We start from the raw sequence: 21,042 nt of genomic DNA on the forward strand, positions 1-21,042 counted from the left end.
ATGTGAAATAAACATCAGTATAGGCCTGTCCATAAAAACCCATAAACCCAACACACACATACACCCACAAGCAAATAAAATAACTCCATTAAAATGACATTCACTGAGCCAGAGCAGTGAATAGGTCATCTTCGGCATATATTACATGCTGGCTATGTAAATATGCTTCTGAACAAAACAAAGGAGCTACACTGTAATTCAACTTTGATTTAATTTTCGGCAAAAAAAAAAGCTGTTCCTAATGATTTAAATGTTTCATTGCAGTCTTTCCATTGGATATTGTGAGCTAATAAAACAAAGTAATAAAACTATAAGTAAACAACACAAAAGCTGGAAACATTTCCTGTACTTTACAGCCACACTCATATTCCAATTTTAGAGAAACTAACCAAAAGTGAAAACATGGCGGAAAGCAGTCAAATGGGACAAGTGGCATGTGGAACACTAAATTGGATTCAATTAGTCGACTGATTTCAACTCATATACGTGCCCCCCCCCCCTCCCTCCAGCAAGAGCAGTGATATGCATTGTGGGCAAATGGAGAGAGCGATTTTGTGCTGTGCAACACCTTTAACAGGCAGCTGCTCAGAGACGAGCAGCACTGTAATGTGTTTCTGGCTCAGGAGCCCAAGAGAGCTGGGGAGGAGGACGCCTGATAGCATTTTACTGCCTCACAAACACGCCGCCTGGTTGGTCAGTACGGAGGTGGTGGTTGGGCTGTTTGTGTGTGCATCGGCAAGGCCGTGTGTATGCATGTGTAAAGTTGACCATAGAGTGGAAGTTTGACTTCACTGGCACTTTGGCACTGATTTGTGTGTGTGTGTGTGTGTGTGTGTGTGTGTGTGTGTGTGTGTGTGTGTGTGTGTGTGTGTGTGTGTGATGCGCGTGCATGTTTATAACTTTATGCATGACTGAGTTATGGATTCAGGCAGCTCCTATCTCATTCTGTCTCCATCCGCAGACCTTTCTGCTTATTTTTTAGGTGTTATAGGCTGAGAGGATACAAGATGAGGAAGACGAAGGGCAAAAAAAGAAATGGAGCAAGCGAGTGTGTGTGTCATAATAGTGTCGAGAGTGCTGTGGAAGAATAAGCCCTCAGCCTCTCCTTATTTTTATTGGGAAATGTATGAATGTGGAGTGGAGGGTGAAATACAATGTATATATTTGTGTGTGTGTGTGTGTGTGTGTGTGTGTGTGTGTGTGTGTGTGTGTGTGTGTGTGTGTGTGTGTGTGAGAAGAAAGTATGTGTACGTGTGTTTAGTTATAAAAGGCTCTCTGTTGTGTCCAGCCAGCGGTGGGAGGTGAATAGTATGGAATTGCCTCCAGCCTCCTACCATCATTATAGTCATTATACTTATTAGACCGAGAGAGCTGTGAGTATAAGAGAGAGACAGAGAGAGAGAGAGAGACAGAGAGACAGACAGACAGACAGACAGACAGACAGGAGGGATGTGTGTTGGCGTATGTCTACATGTACACACTTGTACCCGTGTAACATTCAACTGAATTGTCCAGATGTGAGATATGAAAGAGACTAATCCTCTCCAAGGCTTACATCTTTATCTAGTGCGAGCAAGTCCACAGAAATGGAGGCCTAATGTTCCTCAAGTCTCCATGAGACATCGCTTCAATTAGCAGCGCCGACCAAAGCACACTTTGTCAGACCCTGACTTCTCTCTCTCTCTCTCTCTCTCTCTCTCTCTCTCTCTCTCTCTCTCTCTCTCTCTCCTCTCTCTCTCTCTCTCCACCAGTCTGACTCCATAATGAAGCCTGCTGTCGGCCAGGAGCAGGTCTCCAGGCCACACACCAGTGCACACATGCACGCACACACGCACACGTACACAATGACAAACACTGAACAGTACAAAAATACACCAGTGTGTTCAAACGTCAGTCTGCCAGTGCCTACACAAACACGGGGTACTTAACTTTCATTTTGCAGTCTGGCTGCACGACTGGCAGGTAAATAGAACAGCTCTTGGTGTCATTAAGCAGCTCCGTGCATCGCCAGTTCTGCATGGCCCATATTTGATATATTTAACTCTGGGAGGCAGAGTCAAGATGTGCCATTCAGCTGAGAATAATGGTCCTTTTTGATCCTTCCATGTGAGAGATATTTGATGTACTTTACTGTATAAAGTAGGAAATACCACGGTGAATGAAATATTCTTAAACACAGCTGAAGCAAGTCTTCTCTCCTCTAATACTGTTAAATTACCTATGTGAGCGATATGAATGTCACATCGTAATGTATCGATGAATCAGCAACTGATTTATGTGTTGCACTTTCTAGTGCTACCGCCAAAACTCAACTTCACTTCAACCTAATGTCTAGAGCAGGCAACGGGACACGCTTTGGGTAGATCGGAAATGTTCTGTTGTTCGTTTATGCTCTTGAACAATGATTCCTTTTCTCATCGATGATGATGATCATCAAAAGGGTTCAGGAATGAATTACATTCCTTGAACAACACTACAATTTGTCAACTAAAATGTTGTTATTAATAACCTCTCATCAAGAATACATCAATTCCCATCAATAATTACTTCCCGCTTCATTTTTTTAATCAACAAAATATGTTTTCTTCCAATTATTCCGTGTTGAGGACAAATCCTCTTTTTTAGCGGACTTTTCAGAAGTAGACGGGATGAATCACTGCACTCGTGGTGCAGTGCTTCACTGCCGGGCCACCAACGCTTTGCTTGTTTATTTCCAGCCCAGAATTCGTTTGCTCCTCTGGGAATACAAACCTGTAATGCAGATACAGTGAAACGAGAGAGACGGAGCAGCGCTCCAAAGAGCAGGGCTCAGACTGATGAAGCTGCAGACATGTGGCCTTTTGCATCAGCAAAATGAGGCACCCTCAGGACTAAATACTTCCACGATGATAAGACTGCTGGGGCTTAACTCAATGACACTCAGGTCAAACTTACGGAAGGTTTGGTGGAAATAGAGCAGCGAGAGAGTTTACTCTTTTAATCATGCATGGAGCAACATTTTGTTTTGAGGATTTCAGGGTGTACACTTTTGTTTAAATGAAAGTGTCCTTGACCTGAATACCTACTGGCTTCACTTGAGTTACTCTGTGTGTGACTGTGCACTGAGAGCTTCCTGTGGAGAGGCAATTTTGCTTCAGGGATCAATAGAGAAACTAAAAAAAGCAACAACTGAATATTTTTCTTCTTCTTCCAAGCGATTCATTTTACACCATGTGGGAGTGTCGACCAGACTGTCATCCCCAACTTCAGTCCATCTTTGATACTTTTCAAAAATAAGTTACAGAAGTTAGTGTTTCTTTTGCAAATTATCTGCATGACATCCCTGTAAAACACCAAGCAGATGTTAGCTCATTGCTGTCAATTAATGTCTGGCAAACGCCAGGCGCTGATCACAGGTGGCTGCTGCGGCAGTATTAATCCTGACAGCTAAACATTAATGCGCACACGTACCTTTGCGCTACAACGTTCAAGAAATACACAGTGTACATCTTTTCTGGTCTCAGTAGGGGGTTGGTCTAAAAACGTAGCTGTGATGACAGAAGCTGCAACCTGTATGTGTTGTGCGTGTAGGTCTGTGTGTGTGTGTGTGTGTGTGTGAGTGTGTGTGTGTGTGTGTGGTCTCCTTCTGTTTAATTAAACGTGGATCTGTCCGGGGGAAGAGAACACAGACAGATGGCGCGTAAAAAAAAAACAAACTTCATCACACTTTTCCCTTATTTGGGGGATGGTCCTTGAAGAAATCAAAAGAATGAATTCCCACCTACTTGATCTTCAAGTGCTAAACGCTAATTTGTTAAAACAACATTAATGGAAAGTGTTTCCTGTCTTGAACACTTGAGCTTTACTTCTTTAAGGGTTTATAGTGCATTGAAGCAATTGTTCAACATTGGCAGCTGGGCCATTTAAGCACCTTGTTGTAAATGAAAGGTAGCAAGTGTTTCTTTGATCTGAGCAAATGTGCAGCTATAATACAAGTTAGCCAAGTTCTCCAAATAAAGTTTTCCCAGGAAAAGAGAAAGTGTCTCTGAAATCTGTATAATTACAACTCCGGTGGTGAGACGGCCCCCAATTAAGTCCATGTTGCAATGGCTGGAGACAGGAAGTCGATGAGGTAGCAAAACAAAACACAACCGTTAAAGTCCGTGAATGCAACTCTCCTCTGCCCTGACACCACTAAAAACTACCTCAAATATCTCTTGCTGAGTGAGCATGAACTCATCTTTGCACATCGAAAACCCCACAACTCCAGACAGACAAAGACGGGGTTTCCCTTTCGGTGACAGCAGTGACGAGGGACTGAGAGTTCTCGTGCTCGTCATCAGTTCCCTTTTCTGGACTGAGTTCCTCGAGGATTGCTGCATTTCCAGGATTTCCCAGTGAAGATAATGGCCGATGCACAATGACAGAAAAAAGACAGCTGTCACCTGATGGGAAACTGTGAGACGTACATGATGTGGTGCAACTGCTAAATCGCTACTTAATGGGAAGTGAGTCTTTTCATTTGGGTTTTCTGGAGCTATTAATGTGTCATGGGTAATTATCAAACACTATCTGCTCTTGAGGGTGCAATGCTGGCACTATGCTATTTAGCTTCACAACAGGCCATTACACAACCTGTGGGTTGCCCTCTTTTTTTGGCTGAATGTGATTTGGCTGTTTATTGCTTCTTCTTTTTTTTTCTTTCTTTTTTTTCTCGCAATTTGTAGATACAAAAAAATGGGCTCCTTTTACTTTCACAGAGTGAATGAGCGTAATCCGGATTTTAATCTCAATTCTAAACCAGAATCAGCGTTTTTGGTAATGAAAGCCCACAAACAAACAAACAAACAAACCAAAACACACTTCAAGGATCACATGTATCCTCAAACTCATGACCCATATTTTTCAATCCAAAAGGGACACGAGGAGTTACAGCTAATGTTCATTCCATATATATATATATATATATATATATATATATATATATATATATATATATATATATATATATATATATATATATATATATGTATGTATAGATATAGCACCATATAAATAAATAGCACCAGCAATAACAAAAGCATAATTTACATATTTCTGTCAACAGGAGAACACTCATATTTCACCCCTTCCTTGCATCATCTGTGCTTTGGAGAAAGCTTTGTGGCAGAAAAATAAACCCATTCATATGTGGAGTGATTACTGTGTGTGTGGTATTAAATATGCCTTGTTAATAAATCTGATGGCTGCTGCCACTGTATAAATATAGCCAGGGGATTTGGTCGTGTAAGATGTTCCAATTCCATCATCGCTGACTGTTTGCATCGCACGGTTTAGGCTGAGTTCCTAAACAGTGAATAGACAGAGACAAAGACGGATTTAAAGATGGAGCATGTGAGAACGGATTCAGTGACATACCTGACCACACCCGGGACAGTCGTTGCCGTTCTCGCAGGTTCTGCGTCGTGACTGGACGCCTCCGCCACAGGGCGCGGTGCAGCGCTCCCATGACGCCCAGGCCGCCCAGTAGACGTGCGGTGGGCAGGGCAGGTGTTCATTACAGTACCTGGGAAGCGAGAGCAAAGACTCAGCATCAGCACGTACCGCCATTCATTATGATAAATCGGGACCTCTTTTGATACATTAAGTTAAAATAATGATAAGTGCATCTTTAATTCAGTTACTGGATTGTGTAGTGACAAGTTTTACAAGACAAGATATATAAGCAAGCGTTGACAATAGAGCTTAACTAATACTAGGAGCATAAAACTGCATAAAAATGTAGTGAATGTCAGTGTCTTTTGAGTGTTCTGTGGGAAATTGAAAAGCTACTTTATCTGGGCACAACAGGGCACTACAATGATGTGTGAAGGACACTGGAGACGTCGCCACACTTTTAAAACCTTGCCAATGAATTTAATCAAAATAGTGACAAAGGTTTATACAGGGCAGATTTCTGAATAGGCACTATAAAGAAGCAAACTCAAAGCAATCCAACACAAAGCTTTGATGTGGCCATGGAGCATAGAGAACACTGAGAGCCAGAACATCTGAATCATGCCACTAGAGACGGGTCTGTAGGACATTTCTGTGTAAGATGTAATGGCCAGTGTTGCATAAAAGTACATCTAAAATTCCATCTCCGATCTCAATAAACGTGCATATGCACTCTGCATAATTCAGTGATACGGCCTACTAAAAAAGCCACAAAGACGCATGCATCACATCTAATTACATTGTTTTTACAAGACAGTGTTACAGCAAAATCTAAAATACTTAATTACTCCGTCCTCATTATACAATAACGACAGTCAATTGCCAGCCTTATTAGAGCCATATAATATATTTTATAACTTTTCCGCATACTATAAAATTGCTTTTATTGCTATTTTGTTGTGTTTTGGCACATGAGGGCCTTTTGAGGAAAACTGAGTCTTTTTGTGCTAGCTTTAACTTTATATCCTTCCTCCAGAGGCTCAGGCTGGGTTTTTCTTTTATACTATTCCCAAATACTCTCCTATTGTTCTAGGCAAATCTAAAGCTACATTCTGTATACTCCTGGTTATAAAGATCCTCACAGCAGTATGTTCTTTCTCCACTTTACTAATCTGCCGACTTGTGGTGGGATGATACAGTGGGGAAAGAGGCAGGAGTGGGGATTACAATCTTGCAAAAACACACACATGCACACAAACACACATTGACATTCCCGCACACAGGCTTGTATGCAGAGGCAAAATACCCCTACTGCACCACAGGACAATGAAAAACTGCTGTGATCAAGCAGTTTTAAAGCTTTAAAATCATCACCATCATCATGCACACTTTAATCCTTTTAGACAAGTCCTAGCTTTAGTCCATCCCCCCCTTTCCTCTTAACTCTAAAACACACACTGCTCGGACTAAAACGCTCCTAATTACTCGCTATAGGCTGAGTAAGCAGTGTGGACGATGTCCGTGTGCTGAGGGAAATACCAACAGACGGTTCATAAATGGAGGCATTAACCAGCCAGATTTAAGCCCATAGCGCTGTTGTGCACGGACGGTTTCAGAGCATTTGCTTTATCTTTAAAGACTGTGTCTGCTGCAAACAATCAGGGTCAAACGTATGGGAAGCCTGTTGGCTAAAAAAGAAGAGGTGAGAAAAGAGGTTATGTACATATTTTTTTGTAAATATGAGTAATTATCAGCTCACACCATATGCATGCATGTTTGAACATAAGTATTGCACATGAATCCAAACAGGCTACTCGAGGCAACATGGGAAGAACAAAGTGAGCGGTGAGGCTCATTGCAGACGCCTAACACCTCTGAAAGGGGGCCTGTGCCCCATAAAATAAAAGTATTTCACAGCATTAAAAGAATGGTTCGGGACGCTCAAGCTGATATAGTGCCAGACCCTTTTCCTTTTTCATGCCATGTGGAATAAAGCTTGTACAGAAGAGCTTTTTCTCACATGGGCAACTATAAACAACAGATGTGGTGGAAGTTTTTGGACACCATTACACAGATTGAACATTCGATGAGAAGATTTTCTTGTTGTCTGCAAGCATTGGTGATGAACATGTCTGTTACACCCGTATGTGCTCATATTGAACACACACACACAATCAATGTATAGCGTCCCTGTCTTATTCTTTTCTTCCTCGGGCTGAAACACATTTTCTTGATTGCTCTGCATTACCGTCCATCCCTCTGTCTCCCACTGACCCACACACACACACACACACACACACACCAAAAGCACACTAAAACACACAAAGATCCCGTCCCAGCCCTCACAGCTGGCCCCTAACTGGCCGAAGGTGTTTTAAAGAGCTGAACAGAGCAAGTACTGAGCGCAGGAAGGGGAGATGAAACAAAGGAGATTAAAGCTTGGAGAAAGAAGGGGGGAGGGGGGGTGGGGGGGCTTCCCGTGGTCTTTACTGCCAACCAGCGTTTTTCTGGTCTGGCTTGTGAGTAACAGCGCTATGCCGGTTACTCCATTTACTTTCCTCTGAGCCTCTGGCGGAGCAGTCCTCTTCTTATGGACCGCTCCACCAGGAGCATCAGTGAGGGAGAGAGGAAAAGATGAAGTGCAAAGGAAGAAGCAAAAAAAAAAAGGTGTAATATAAGGTTCATCCTTGAAGGCCGTATCTAATTAATTGTCCATTACAATGCTCTTTATGTTGCTGTGGCAATGATTGGTAACACTTTATTTCTACTTTTTGCTTTCCTGAACCCTCTGAACTGTATTTATTTGCACTTTTTCTGCCTCCATCTATGGTTAACTGCAGGAGTTGGATGAAAAACATCAGCAGGAGGCCTTGCTTGGTGACGCAGAGGCTTCATAGATACAGAAGTGGAACGCCTGAGCTCATTAAGAAACACTTAGAATCAGTCTCTATGAAGATGGAATTGAAATAATGTAATATAGCCGCTGTGTCTAATTTTCGAACACCATGGAAGCTGTCACAGCTTTCCTCAGTCACTTTTTTTGATTTGGCATACACTGAAATAAAGTTTGAGATAGCCAGATCCAATTGAGAAAAGAACAAAACTTTAACTTTCAGAATACGCATCGCTTGACCTGATTTACCTGGGCTGCTTTGTATGTCTCTTTGTGTGACTTCACATTCTTTCTCCTTGAAAAACAGATTTTTTTTACAGAGCTACAAGGTTGCTTAGAAACCACAAAAACACATCTATAAAAAGGCGATTATTTCTGCTGCAAAGCCTCCAAAGCTTCAAAATGTAGACTGGGCCTGTGTGTGAAAGCCAGATAATTACCCGAGCCCAGGCCTATCCCACTCATTCCTTAATTGGCTGTCACAAAGTTGGACAGAGTTCAGAGAAAAAAGGAAGTCACCGTGGAACTCATGCTTCCTAACTGATGGCTAATCACTGTCTTTATTGTTGTTGTAGCATGCGCAGAAATAAAAACATGCATGTACAGCATTCATTTGCTTTAATTTGTACGTGTGATTGAATGTACAAACCTGTGTTTGTGTGTGTGTGTGTCTGTGTGTGTTATACCTCTCCTCACGGTTCTGGCCCACGCACACTCGTCCTCCGTGGCGAGGGGTCGGGTTGCTGCAGGAGCGTTGACGGACCTGGAAGCCGATGCCACAGCTGGTGCTGCAGGGGGACCAGGAGGTCCAGGGAGTCCACGCTCCATTTCTATGGAGACACAGAGCAGCATCAGTCTCCGCTACTTTAGCTACGAATGCAGCGGTGATAATTTGGTCACTGGTTACACTTTCTATATTTCATGCAAGGATATGTTTGGTGCACAGCAGCACCTCAGTAAATTCAACTCTGAAAGTGTTAAAATCAGTAATAAGCTGAGAGGAACACTCATATTCCTTTATTTGTCCAGCTTTGTCGTCATGGCAGTTGTGATTTCTACTTCTGTGTAAGTACATTGAGAGAGTTGCATAAAACCAGATTATAGTTCCTTGTATTTGCACACACAATTTGCAAATAAAGGTGATTCTGATTTCAGATGGAAGAGGTGTGTGGATGCAGGTAATTAATTAGCACGTTTACACCTGTCCCCTTCGCGCTACTGCATCCCCTTTATGATAGAAATAGGTACATTGATATTCATAGTGTGTTGAATAACAAGAGGAGGATTTACAGATCAACAAAGAACGTACCTGGAGCAGTTTGCGACCTCGACGCTGATGCCATAGCAGTGCTGGCCTCCACACTGAGGGGCGGGGCTATCACAGGCCCGTGTCCGACACAGACAGGACCCCGCGCTGCCGCCATCACTGTGACTACATGTGGACCAGCCGGACCAGGCGCCAAAACCTCCATCAACAGTCACATTACGGATCTGTTAGACAGGAAGAGAGACACAAATAAAACAGTTGAGAGGAATGGCTTTTCTGAGAAACTGGTCATTGCATTAGGCCGATGCCCTCAGGAATGTATTGCTGTGGGAGACGCAGCCCACGGCGAGTGTGGATCCAAACAGAAAATCAATTTTCCTCAAATAGATGCAACAATAAGTGGATGACATCAACTGCAGCACATCTAAAATTGTGCAGTTATATGGACGACATGTGCTGAAAACACGAGGAAGCTATATGAAAATTGGCTCAGGATACGATGATATTCCAAGAGGGATTCAGAAAGGCAAAATTAAGCTCTGAATGTCCACAGTCAAAGGAGAGAAATATGAGGAAAAAAAAGTGGCAGCATAAATAGATATCTGAAGCAAAACAGAATGAAACAGGAAGGCTCAGATATTACAGGAGCTATGAATTACGAGCGATGTCCCGGGCACACGAGCTAAATACAAAAACGCACCGGTGTGGAATTCAGAGCTGCAGATGATATGAGCCATGTCGCTGCCACATTTCAGGGTGATTTACAAATGCAAAGAACTATTTCATACAGCGAGAAAATAGAGCATCATCATCAGCTGCTTTGGCAGAAGATGAAATAAGGCCTGACCTCTGCTCTTTTTTGGTAATTGTACTCTGCTGTGCGCCTAAATGGAGGATGCATCGATGAGCTGCCTAAAAAAGCAAACAACTAGAAAAAGACAGACAACATCTTTTATCAAACATTTACAGCTGAGACTAACTGTTATGTTACATGAGTCTGTATCTATGTTTTGTTTGTCCCTAAAAATAAATACATATAAACATATAAATAAGTATTTCTACTGGTGTGAGAACACGTGCAGTTAATTTAATTACAACAGGAAAACAGAAAGGCAATTGTGCCCGAAACAGGATGACAGATCAACTCTGAAGGGCGATGAAAAGCACTCATGTTTTATGCACCTTATGTGAGTCAAAAAATAATGTATTTATTATCCCAGCCTGAAATTAGAACAGTTGTTTCTTTCTAATTCTAAAAGAGTGGCAGTTGGTTGAAATTATTTCCCGTGAATTGCTTATGAAAACATTTATTAAGAAGACATTTCCATTTTACTTGAGAGGGAACATACAGAAAAGCGCCTCAGACTTGTTCCTTCCCTGAAACTACAGAGAAACTAATTTGTGCTTGTTTCCATATAGTGAATCTGTGATGCCAGATGGCGTTTGTGAATAAGTTGGTAAAGCATATCTCCTGTCTCTGCCTACACAACGTGTGTGTGTGTGAGTGTGTGTGCGCGTGTGTGTGTCTGTGTGTGAAAAACCTCGACTGGCCTCCAGCTCAACACTTCCACTTTGCTTGAGAAAATAACAGAGCAGACATTCAGCCAGTGGAGCCGTTTTCAAAACTGTTAATGGACTCATAGGGAGTGAAATACTAACTGTGATGAAAGACAACTTCATGTTATGCCGTTTTCCACATCTTGGCATGGAAAGGTTGCAAGCAGATCATTTTCCTATTCTGGTCTGGCTTCTGGAGCCCTATTGTAACGCCATTCATCTCTGTCAGAATACAAAGTGATTACCGCCAAAGTTAATTCATGCTCACTCTAAATGGATTGGATCTGCTTAGACCAAGGTTTAAGTGGGTAAATACATATTCCATAACTAGTGACTAGTGGGCGGTGGTACGTGGCCACATGCAAATACATCACATCTAAAGGATTGGTGGCTAAACATGGACAGTATTTGTAATCAAAGCCTGCATTCAAAGGAATAGTTTCGAGACCGTTAGCTTAGCATACAGACTGGGAAACATCTACCAGCCCCTCAATTAACACATATGTGTACTTAACACTGTGAGTGTGAAAATGACAAGTTTTATGGAAGGCGGAGTTGCCAGGAAGCTGTTAATAAGTGAGCTTTATAAGTGCTGGTGCGAAGATTTCTCAATTTTTGGACAGAGGTGTTTCCTCCTGTTACCACTCTTTATAGCTGACATGAAAGTATGACTGTTTGATGTAGTAATGACTGCAGAAATACTTGGCTGAGGGAGCCTTAGACTCTGATGTAATCTTTTTTTTTAGCTCCGACCAGTAGTGACTTTGCAAAATTATAATATGTGTGTCTGTCTATGTGCATATGCTTGTACAATTGTGTGTGTGTCCATTTACATATCTGAATGCATATGAGAATGCAGTGTTTCTGCCAGTGCTCGGCTGACAGATGCCACTGGGTGCTGCTCAGTGGCTTGACTGCCAAATATTCTTCTGAACATGAAGCCACATAAAAGGGCACGGAGGCCCACAGCACTCTCCGCTGTGACTGGCTTGAAAACGTCTGAAAAAGAGCAGAGCTGCCCGCTCTAAAATTTGGTGCATGTTCAAATAAATGGAAAAGCTGTTTTGCTAATGAACAAGCACTCAGAGGTTAATGATTGAGGCTGTGCTCTGGATCAGTAGCGGGGTACCGCTCCCTTGAAGTCAAGTTGTTCAGTCCCCAAGATGCCTTTCTTTAGGAAAGATATGTTTCGCAGGCTGGTTTTAGGTGCTTGTAAGTGAACGTATGGAAAGAATACAAAGCAGGCTGTAGCTTTCAAAAGAGAGGAGCAACGATGAATGGGAGTATTAAATTCATGTGGAGGGTAGAGCGACCATGAAGGCCGAGTAAGGATAATTGAGTAGTCTACGAACTTTAAGGTTTCGCAGTAGAGACAGCAAAGAAAGTGAGTAACAAGCAAGTGAACTACAACAAGGTGTGGACAGATGAGACAGCAGCTCAGTGACACTCACAGGACATTTTGTGATGCTCTGCTCCCATTGGCTCATCCTGACGCTTTCCTCCAGCGTGGTGCACTTCTTTAACAACAGGTCCCAACCACAGTATGGGTCCCTGGCTCCCACGCAGGCTCTGGAAGGACAATACATTTAACTTTTAATAGGCTTTTATTAAGCAGTCAGGTTAAAAACAGATAGCTATGCATTGTGACAGCACATGATATCAGGTTGAGACAAAGCAGGGAGATTATTGAGAAAGCTGGAAGATAAAGTGGTGGAAGAAACAATGGATGGTAAAAATATGAAATGGGAGAGATAAGACTGAAAGAGAGAAAGAGAAACAGGAAAAAAGAGATATGTCTTGAGGTGCAGAAAAAGAGGTGCGCACAAAGCAAATTAACATAAAAGAGAGGGAGGAGTGAAGCTCCTCAAGTGACAGAGTAGAGGAGAGATAATAAGAAAAGCAGGAGAAAAATGTTAATAAGCGTCTTGCAATGCTCTACAATACGTACATTGGATCAGCATCCTAAAATCATGTCTTAACATAATGTGCTGACTGATTCCTCAGGTAATCTTCAGTCAAGCACCAGGATTATAGTTTTGAGCCTGCATACACACACATACATTTCTGAATCAAATGCCTTATCAGCTCCACAAAGATCCAATGTGAGGTTACTGTAGCAAAGATAGCGGGTTCTGTCTTTGCCACATCTGCTTCAGGTGGTTTACTGAGTGCAATAAAAGGCCTGATGTTACTCTTTTCCTGCAAATACGAGTCTGCGGTGACGGCACAATGACATATCTCTGCAACACAAGCTTCGACATGCCCCTAGTGATATGTAACTAAAGTTGTCTGTGGGTTTCGTAACAATGAACTGAGCACAGACACAAACACGAGTGCAAGGGCACAAGATCATATACATCCATACCTGTGAAAATGCAGAAAGGCATACGGCTTGCTTGCAACCACTCTGGCGCAAACACAAGGCAGTTTACATAGCGTCCGGGTGGCTCACGAAAAGCAGAGCATTATGGACTGTATCTGTACCGTCAAGGATATCAGGGGTGATGACAGCAGCACAAAATCAAAGGGAGAAAGAACAAGATAATACTTGTCTTTCAGCGGTGCCTTAAGGGCCTTGCAGATTGAACACCCTTTTAGTGAGCCACACAGCACACACGGCCAAACAGCAGCAGGTACACCTAAAAGACATACCAGTGATGAAGCCAGTAACTCCCCCTGATTTCTAGTATTGTGTGTTTGTATGGTTTTATTTCTTTTATCTGTTTTGTTTATTTTCTGGCTCTCTTAAACTTTCTCACACTCTCTTAAAGTGGAAAAAAAGGGAAGGTGTGAAAAAGGCAATGAAGTGCTATAAGGGTTACGGCATATATCACAGAGCCAGAGCTGAAATATGAAGCCTAACTCTTCTGTGGATTCCAATAACAGCTCTTTGTGCGAGAGATAAGGAATGCAGGTGTGATTCCTTTTCTGTGTGCAATGATGGATGGGATCCCAATCTTGTGGTGAGTCTCGACACTGCGGCCTCTGCCTCAGGTTTTTCTTCCCTAATATTTATACCTTCACGGAGCGTCTTCCAGACAGACAGGCAGAAAGTCAATATATCTGCTAAACGCACACAGCTGCAGGAGAACTGTGCACGGGAGGCAGAAAACGCACGGTTTGATGACGAGACGGATGGAGGGCAGCTATGGCCACCTCCAGTGGCTCAGACAAAAGCTGATTTACAGGGTTTTAAATATCAGCAAAGGCCCCTTACCAACACACAGGCCTGGCCCTGCCAGATAAAGAGCATCTTATGAAAAGGAAAACTTTCCTGTGTCCACATTTGCACATTTTTTTCAGTTCCCATTGAGAGTAATGGTGCTGCTCACTGCAAGTACTTACTCCCTACTCTTGTGGTAGCTGCATCTCTTAAGCGGGATCTTGATGACCTGGTCTCTCACACCCACATAAAGCTCACTGCGGCTGTGCAGGATCAGCAGGCTTCGGATCGGCTGTCTCTTCCTGGGCGGGAACAACTCGATCTCCTCCAACAGGCAGCTCCCCGTAGACTGATTGAGAGGGGAAAGCACTTTCCTGATAGTACCGTAATCTGGAAGAGAAAGAGCGGGCAGGGGGGAGAATTTGGTCAAAAGGAGGAAGGCGGTTGTTTATCTGCACGAGAAAAGGTAAAGTGGCAGAGAGAAAGGGAGAGGCAGGGTGAGAAGAGCAGAGAGTTTGGTAAAAACAACAACAGATATATCTCGGATGAGCAAAACTGCACGCAACTCAATGTGAACTCAATGTGAACCACACAGCAATCATCCTAACAGAGAGGTTCTGAACCAGGGAACTGGTACTGGATGGCACATGAATTCTTGATTTCTGGCTTTTCTTTGAAGAGATATTCCAGGGGAAGAAACCACCTTGTAGTTCTGAGAGGGAAAAGTGTGGAAACCTATGCCATTGCGAATGCGTCCTGACCCTTATTTTATGTAAGGTAGGCCTTGTGAGATGAAGTTGGGGGCAATTTCTTCTGCGAGAGCAAAAACAAACATAATCTCCGATACATGCAGTCCGCTGGGTGAAGAAAAAGTAATTACGTGCACAGTAATGCCAAAGAAAGAAGGCTGAATCCGAATACATAGTTTCAAAGTAAGGAATATAAAAGTTAAGTATTGCCCTAAGCAGTGTGCGACAGTAACACATTACTTAGTGACATGAAGTAATATGATAACCATTTCAGGTGTTACTATTTTAATGGAAATTAGACCTGTTGGCTAATTTAAAGGAGGGTGGATATCAGTATGGTCTCCAGTCCTGGATTCATGCTTCTTAGCTAGCCCGATAATGTTAGCCGCTGGTAAGCCACATTTAGGAATTCACTTGGTTTTGTTCACCGGTGGACAATGTGAGGCCTCCGAAGCTTCACTGTGAGGACTTCTGGAGAGCTGTGTGCTAACAGTGGCTGAGGATAAGCTATGTTGATGCTCACTCAATACTTCCAAAATGTGGTCTGGACGCTTGTTTAACAACATAGTTGTTGCATCACTTTATATTTCATAGAATTATACTGTATGTTCAAAGTGTATTCTCTTCAGTTTTCTCAATTAATTTTGCACCTCTGTCTTTCTGTTTTTGCAACAAAATATATGCTTTTCCTATTGTATAATTTCTTCCTTTCTAATCCTTCATGTGTTGCTGTAATTACTTTCTCAATGACTGATACTAAATGAGTTTTTATTTTTTCTTCCCAAGACATTTACTCACCAACTTAGAGCTTCAGAATTGGTTAGAAACGCGAACTTCAAGGAAATCTTTGGATTTAATTGAAATCCGTTAACTGCAAGAGAAAATGTTGCTGCAGGGCTGAAATTACTAACGAGGGCTGAATAATGAGGTAAAGTAAATTTGCTGCAAGCCACATGTTTGAATAAAATAACCCTCCACCTTGACATCTTTGGACCCACAGTTGGAGCGATTAGGTTTTCCACAATGGCCCCAATCAGCAGGGTGCTTTTACGCGTTAATAATAGCAAGTGATTAGGTACAATATGTGCGCTACCCAATGGCCTTGGCAGGATTTCAGATGTTTTCATTAGCGTCTGGTTCGTGTCTGGGGAACTTGCAGTGTGGGCAGCTCTGGTCCGACGCTACATTGATCACAGCACTACGCAAACAATGAGAGCGGCGTTTTTGAGGGATATGCCAAGCATAGAGCCAGTGAACTGGAACAGGTTGTGCATGTGTGTGTGTGTGTGTGTGTGTGTGTGTGTGTGTGTGTGTGTGTGTGTGTGTGTGCATGAGAGAGAGAGAGTGTGTGATATCCTAAACTAACACTGACTAACAACAGGACGATCATGTTGACATTTCCCACTGGGGCCATGGTACATTAGCACAATGAAGTGGGTCACTACGTTAAAATTCTGTTCAGTACATCAGAATATAATCCATATTGTGTGTTTAATCATAAAACAGCACAGACTCCAAACACGGGTGTGTATCTGGTGTCGAGCTGATACTGTTTTTAGCACGTTGCCAAGTCTAACATCACATATTGTCACACCGGCGTGATCAAACAGTCGACTGATAAGCAGGTGGTGCCACGCAGACCGGGAAAAGGAGTAAGGGTACAGTGAGAGCGGTGCGTGTGTGTTATTAATTGCCTGTCTGTTTTCTTTTGACACACGGCTGTTGGCTGTTTCATGGTATCTACAATATCTTAGCGAGGGAACGCATGGGATTGATATGTGATGTGATATGTCAGTGCATATGGAGGACATGTGGAAGGAAAGAGTGATCAAACTTGGGTCAGAAGACAATGCTTTGAAGCCTCCTCACACGTACAGATGTATTAGTTTCATTATTCTGACAGTTTTTTCTTATTTAGAATGCATGAACTTCAAACGGCTTGAAGCCAGAGATTTCTTTTTAACAACTATTCTCGCATATAAAACAATCAATATTCATGACAGTATAAGTAAGAATTCAGGCTTCAATTTACAAAGCTGTGTTAGATTACTTATTAAGAGTTAAACAAGACTAAAATGCTAATCCATGCTAATTTGCTGCTCCAAGACTGTGTAGGTCTCAATCCTGATCAGAGGATGGGAATGAACAAGCGGGTAGCACAGCCGTTGGGATTTTGGCACTAAGCTGATATAAAAAAAGTTGGAGTGTCACCTTTTCTCTGTCCCGCTCCGGTACTTTTTACTCACACCATCAGCCCGTAGCATGCCCGAGCCCGACTCAGAATGCATCCGTGTATGGCGCACCCACACTATTTTTATGACAGAAATCGTCGGTTGCAAGTTCGACAATGGAGTTCACAAAGTAATTTCAAAAGGAAGCTCAGAAGCGAGGGGTGAGCAATTTGAGTGGAGCGGGGTGAAATCTGAGTTGAGCGCCGAGCGTTATCGAGCGGAGTGGCCTGGAACGGCTTTCAACGGGGGATAGGTGGGAATGAACCGCTTCGCGAGCAAGGAGCAGAAACTCTCACTGCTCCACTCACATCCCCCGATCCTGATTGGTGCCCTGAAGTGCATGACATTAACCCCCACCCTGCACATCAAACCTGTGCAATAAAGACTCTTACTCGGAAGATAACCAAATAGGGAAATCATGTGGCAATGTAGGACACCGACATGCTTATTGAGATTATGAAGAAATCACAAAATGCACGCAGCAAATAAATATGCCAATGATCAAAGAAAGAGAGAATAATGTGTTCAGAATAAACACACAAATACCATCTCAAAGTCTTGAAATTCTAACACAATGCATACACATATTGCCAGTAGCTCACCGGTAGCCAGGTATAGGATGTGAAACAGCATGTCTTTCCCCTGCACCACGTCCACCGCTACATGAGTGAAGCGCACGTTGTCCTCCATGAAGTAGGGTACGGTAACCACGGGTTGGACCACCTCGTGCATCAGCAGAAACTTCTGAGCGTCCTGCAGGTTTCTTTCAGTCAGGTTCACGTAGGAGCCAGAGTCAATGGTGCCGCACTGTGGAGGTGGGGAAGACAGAGGAGGCAATGATGGACCGACGACATTAATACAAGCTCCAAGCTCTTTGGGATGAAAAGCCATGTTAATATGCTTCATTCTTTTTTGTCCAGAAGTACCACCAGAGATGAGAGAAGAAAGGGATTGAATGATTAAATGAACAAGGCTTTAAAGTCGATTGCAGCCTCGTTGGGATGGTTTGCTATCCTCACAACCTCAAGGCTTTGTAGTCAATACGGCACGGCTAATGGAAGACGACTGCAGGGATGTTTGACTGAGCAGGTAGTTAGCTCTTCTATTAGATATTTCCTCATATGCATATATATTGGTGGGGAGTTTTGTTGGTTCCACGAGCAATGTCTCTGATTGCCCTTTTATTTACCCCCAAAATAAGATGATGTCATACAAATGTCTTTATCTTCAAAGCTTTAATAATGTCATTTAGAATAATACAGAAACATCATTCAAACTAAATCTGACTTTCACTAAAAGACACAGTACAGTAAGGAATAAGTGGATATCATAAATAGTAAGATTTCATTGTTACAAATTAATTTAGTTTTAACAGGTACTGTTGACTGTAAGTTATTGTTTTGTGTCCCAGTAGAGTTTTTCTATTGAAGCCTGACTCCGAACTGCAGCACTCAGTTAAAATGTGAGATATCTAATGTGTAAGATAATTCCCTGAAATTCTTTATTAAACAGACTTCAATGAAGTGAACTGTCTCCAATTGGAATATAAAAGGAAATATTACAGAGTCCAACATATAGTTTCTATTTGAGTGAAACTGGAGGTTTATAAATGTGTAGATTTTGGTATTTTCTTTGTATTTTTTTCTGGTGAAAAAAATATTAAGGGATCTTTGACATTTCTTTAATATTGCTTCAACCAGCACTATACAGAATATACTGGCATTAGAGGCGGATTGTATTATCATGATCTAAGTAGCACAAATAGGATACTAAAATCTAACTGCAAGATACATGCAGTATACATTTTGAAGCAAAATGCGCGCTTTCAATGGTGGGAATGTTCTGCCTTTTTAGTTTAGTTTTCTCCAAAAAAACAGAAGGACACTAAACAGGCACACAGCCAGTCCAGCTGAGGCAGAGCTGGATCACTTAAGCTAACCAAGCATGTCCTTCTCAGGGAAAGAGGTCCCTGGCTGGGGTCAAGAGGATTGTGGCTCCCTCCACAAAGAATAGGCCTACTCCACGATACAAAGAAGAGAAAACAAAAATAAGCCACGCACGACAATTACGCTGACCCAAATGACTGGTACCGCTTTTGTTTTGAACGTAGATTAGCAGATTCACAGCACAGATTTTCTGCAGGCTACCCCGTACGCAGCTTCGTTGTACTAAGCTGAGACTGGACCTTGGGTGGCGATTAGTTCCTGCTGACTAGCGACGGTTGCAACAGCATGGACTCTTTATACAGATCAATCCTTGGCCTTCCGTGGGCTGACGGGGGAGAATCATGGCGGGCTTCCCCGGGATAGGCAACGGATCAGCGCCCTCGCCACATCAGGAGATGGGAAATTAAAGCCCTGAAGGACAGGGAAATGCAACACTATGTGTGTGTGCGTGTGTGCTGCTTGTGTGCCTCTTTCTCTGTGTAGTGTGTGTGTGTGTGTGTGTGTGTGTGTGTGTGTACTGTGTGTGGTGAGGGCTATATAATAACATATGTCTAAGGTTTCCTTCTGTGGTTTGTCCTTGCATGTGACCAGTGAGGGTCTATGCCATCTGTGAATGTACGGAGAGACGGATGTGGTGATTTCCTCGGTACAGTCAAGGTGAGGGACAGAACCATCGTTTGGCTGAGGGCCCATACAACACTCCGCTGTCGTGCTCGTCATAAGCGCACTTTGCTCTGCCAGGATGATAAGTGCCTCTGAGAAATATGGTTGTAATACAGCATGTTTTTGCCAAATGGGTTTTTGTTGAAAATACGTCCTCGGGCATCAAATATTCCATCACCCTGGATCTGACTGTAAAAGTTGATCAGTTTTGGCTCCAAATTATCATATTAGGCTGAAAGAAAGCAACAAATAAAAAAGTACATCTCATTTGCATCACTTAAAATATCTAATAGAACAAAATTTTCTAAGAACATTCGGCTCAGACTTGAACTTAAAGGGGAAATTTGGCCCCTTGTATGTGTATTTCAGAGTTGATGCTAAAAGTTAATTTAATCACTAAATTCCTTAGTGAAAGTAAGAATTACAGACTGCTATTTCAGTTTGGATTTCCCAGGGTAGCCAAGGGGTGCGCTCTCTGCCGCTAAAAAAAACAGAACAACTTTGTTTGATTCAATATGCAAGCAGAGGGTGTTATGAACGAGAATACATTCGACAGTGTTATGCCTGACTAGGATACTCATCGGTATTTTTTCATGCCAGAGTATATGGACACAGAACTGCAGCGGAGAGAGGCCGAGGCTGCAGCGAGGATTATGTGGCCGGCCGAGACCCTCCAGAACCTCAGCCCCAGAGAGCAAACACCAACTGGTTGTTGTTAGAGTAACGCAGCTCATTTGGACAAGAGCAGAGCCAGTACTGTAGTGTCGTGTGTGTGTGGGTGTGTGTGCGTAACGACTCAGGTGTGGGGTGGAGCGAGAGAGACAAGAAAGAAATGTGGTGTGAGCGGCCAAGAAAGAGCAATCAGAGCATAGAGTTTTAGTATAGCGGTGGCATTAAGTGAATGTCCGGTAGAGTTTAAAGTTTGTGAACGAATTAAGCAGCTCCTTGCGCACGCAGGCGACGTTGCACAGATCTTGCAAGCGATGCATCCTGGTGCCGCGAGCAGGAGTAATCAGCTTCATCTGTCAATACAGCACGCCCTGAAGAATGTATTGCTTTAATTGACTACATGAACCATCAACACTGATTGGACGTCCACATAAAAAGGTGCCGCATTTACCATATTTTTCTACACGTGGAGCTTAAAAATTAATGTGT

At 42.7% G+C, this 21,042-nt stretch overlaps 1 protein-coding gene across 2 annotated transcripts in view; it reads right to left on the reverse strand.

Annotated features, from left to right (window-relative positions):
* Positions 1–21,042, reverse strand: part of sema5a (sema domain, seven thrombospondin repeats (type 1 and type 1-like), transmembrane domain (TM) and short cytoplasmic domain, (semaphorin) 5A) — a 105,721-nt gene that overhangs the window by 24,824 nt on the left and 59,855 nt on the right. For both annotated transcript variants that reach the window (XR_011077786.1, XM_068581859.1), the window contains exons 10-15: positions 17,878–18,082; positions 14,478–14,685; positions 12,584–12,701; positions 9,618–9,799; positions 8,995–9,138; positions 5,398–5,545 (exon numbers count right to left, since the gene is read on the reverse strand). Coding sequence is in view for 1 of the 2 variants with exons in the window: in XM_068581859.1 (XP_068437960.1) it covers positions 5,398–5,545; positions 8,995–9,138; positions 9,618–9,799; positions 12,584–12,701; positions 14,478–14,685; positions 17,878–18,082 (1,005 nt within the window). In the remaining variant the exon portion in view is untranslated. The remainder of the gene's footprint in view (positions 1–5,397; positions 5,546–8,994; positions 9,139–9,617; positions 9,800–12,583; positions 12,702–14,477; positions 14,686–17,877; positions 18,083–21,042) is intronic.

Source organism: Clinocottus analis, unplaced genomic scaffold, assembly GCF_023055335.1.
Source record: "Clinocottus analis isolate CAN_PGR_092001 unplaced genomic scaffold, fCliAna1.0.p SCAF_18, whole genome shotgun sequence".
Classification (NCBI taxonomy): Eukaryota; Metazoa; Chordata; class Actinopteri; order Perciformes; family Cottidae; genus Clinocottus; species Clinocottus analis.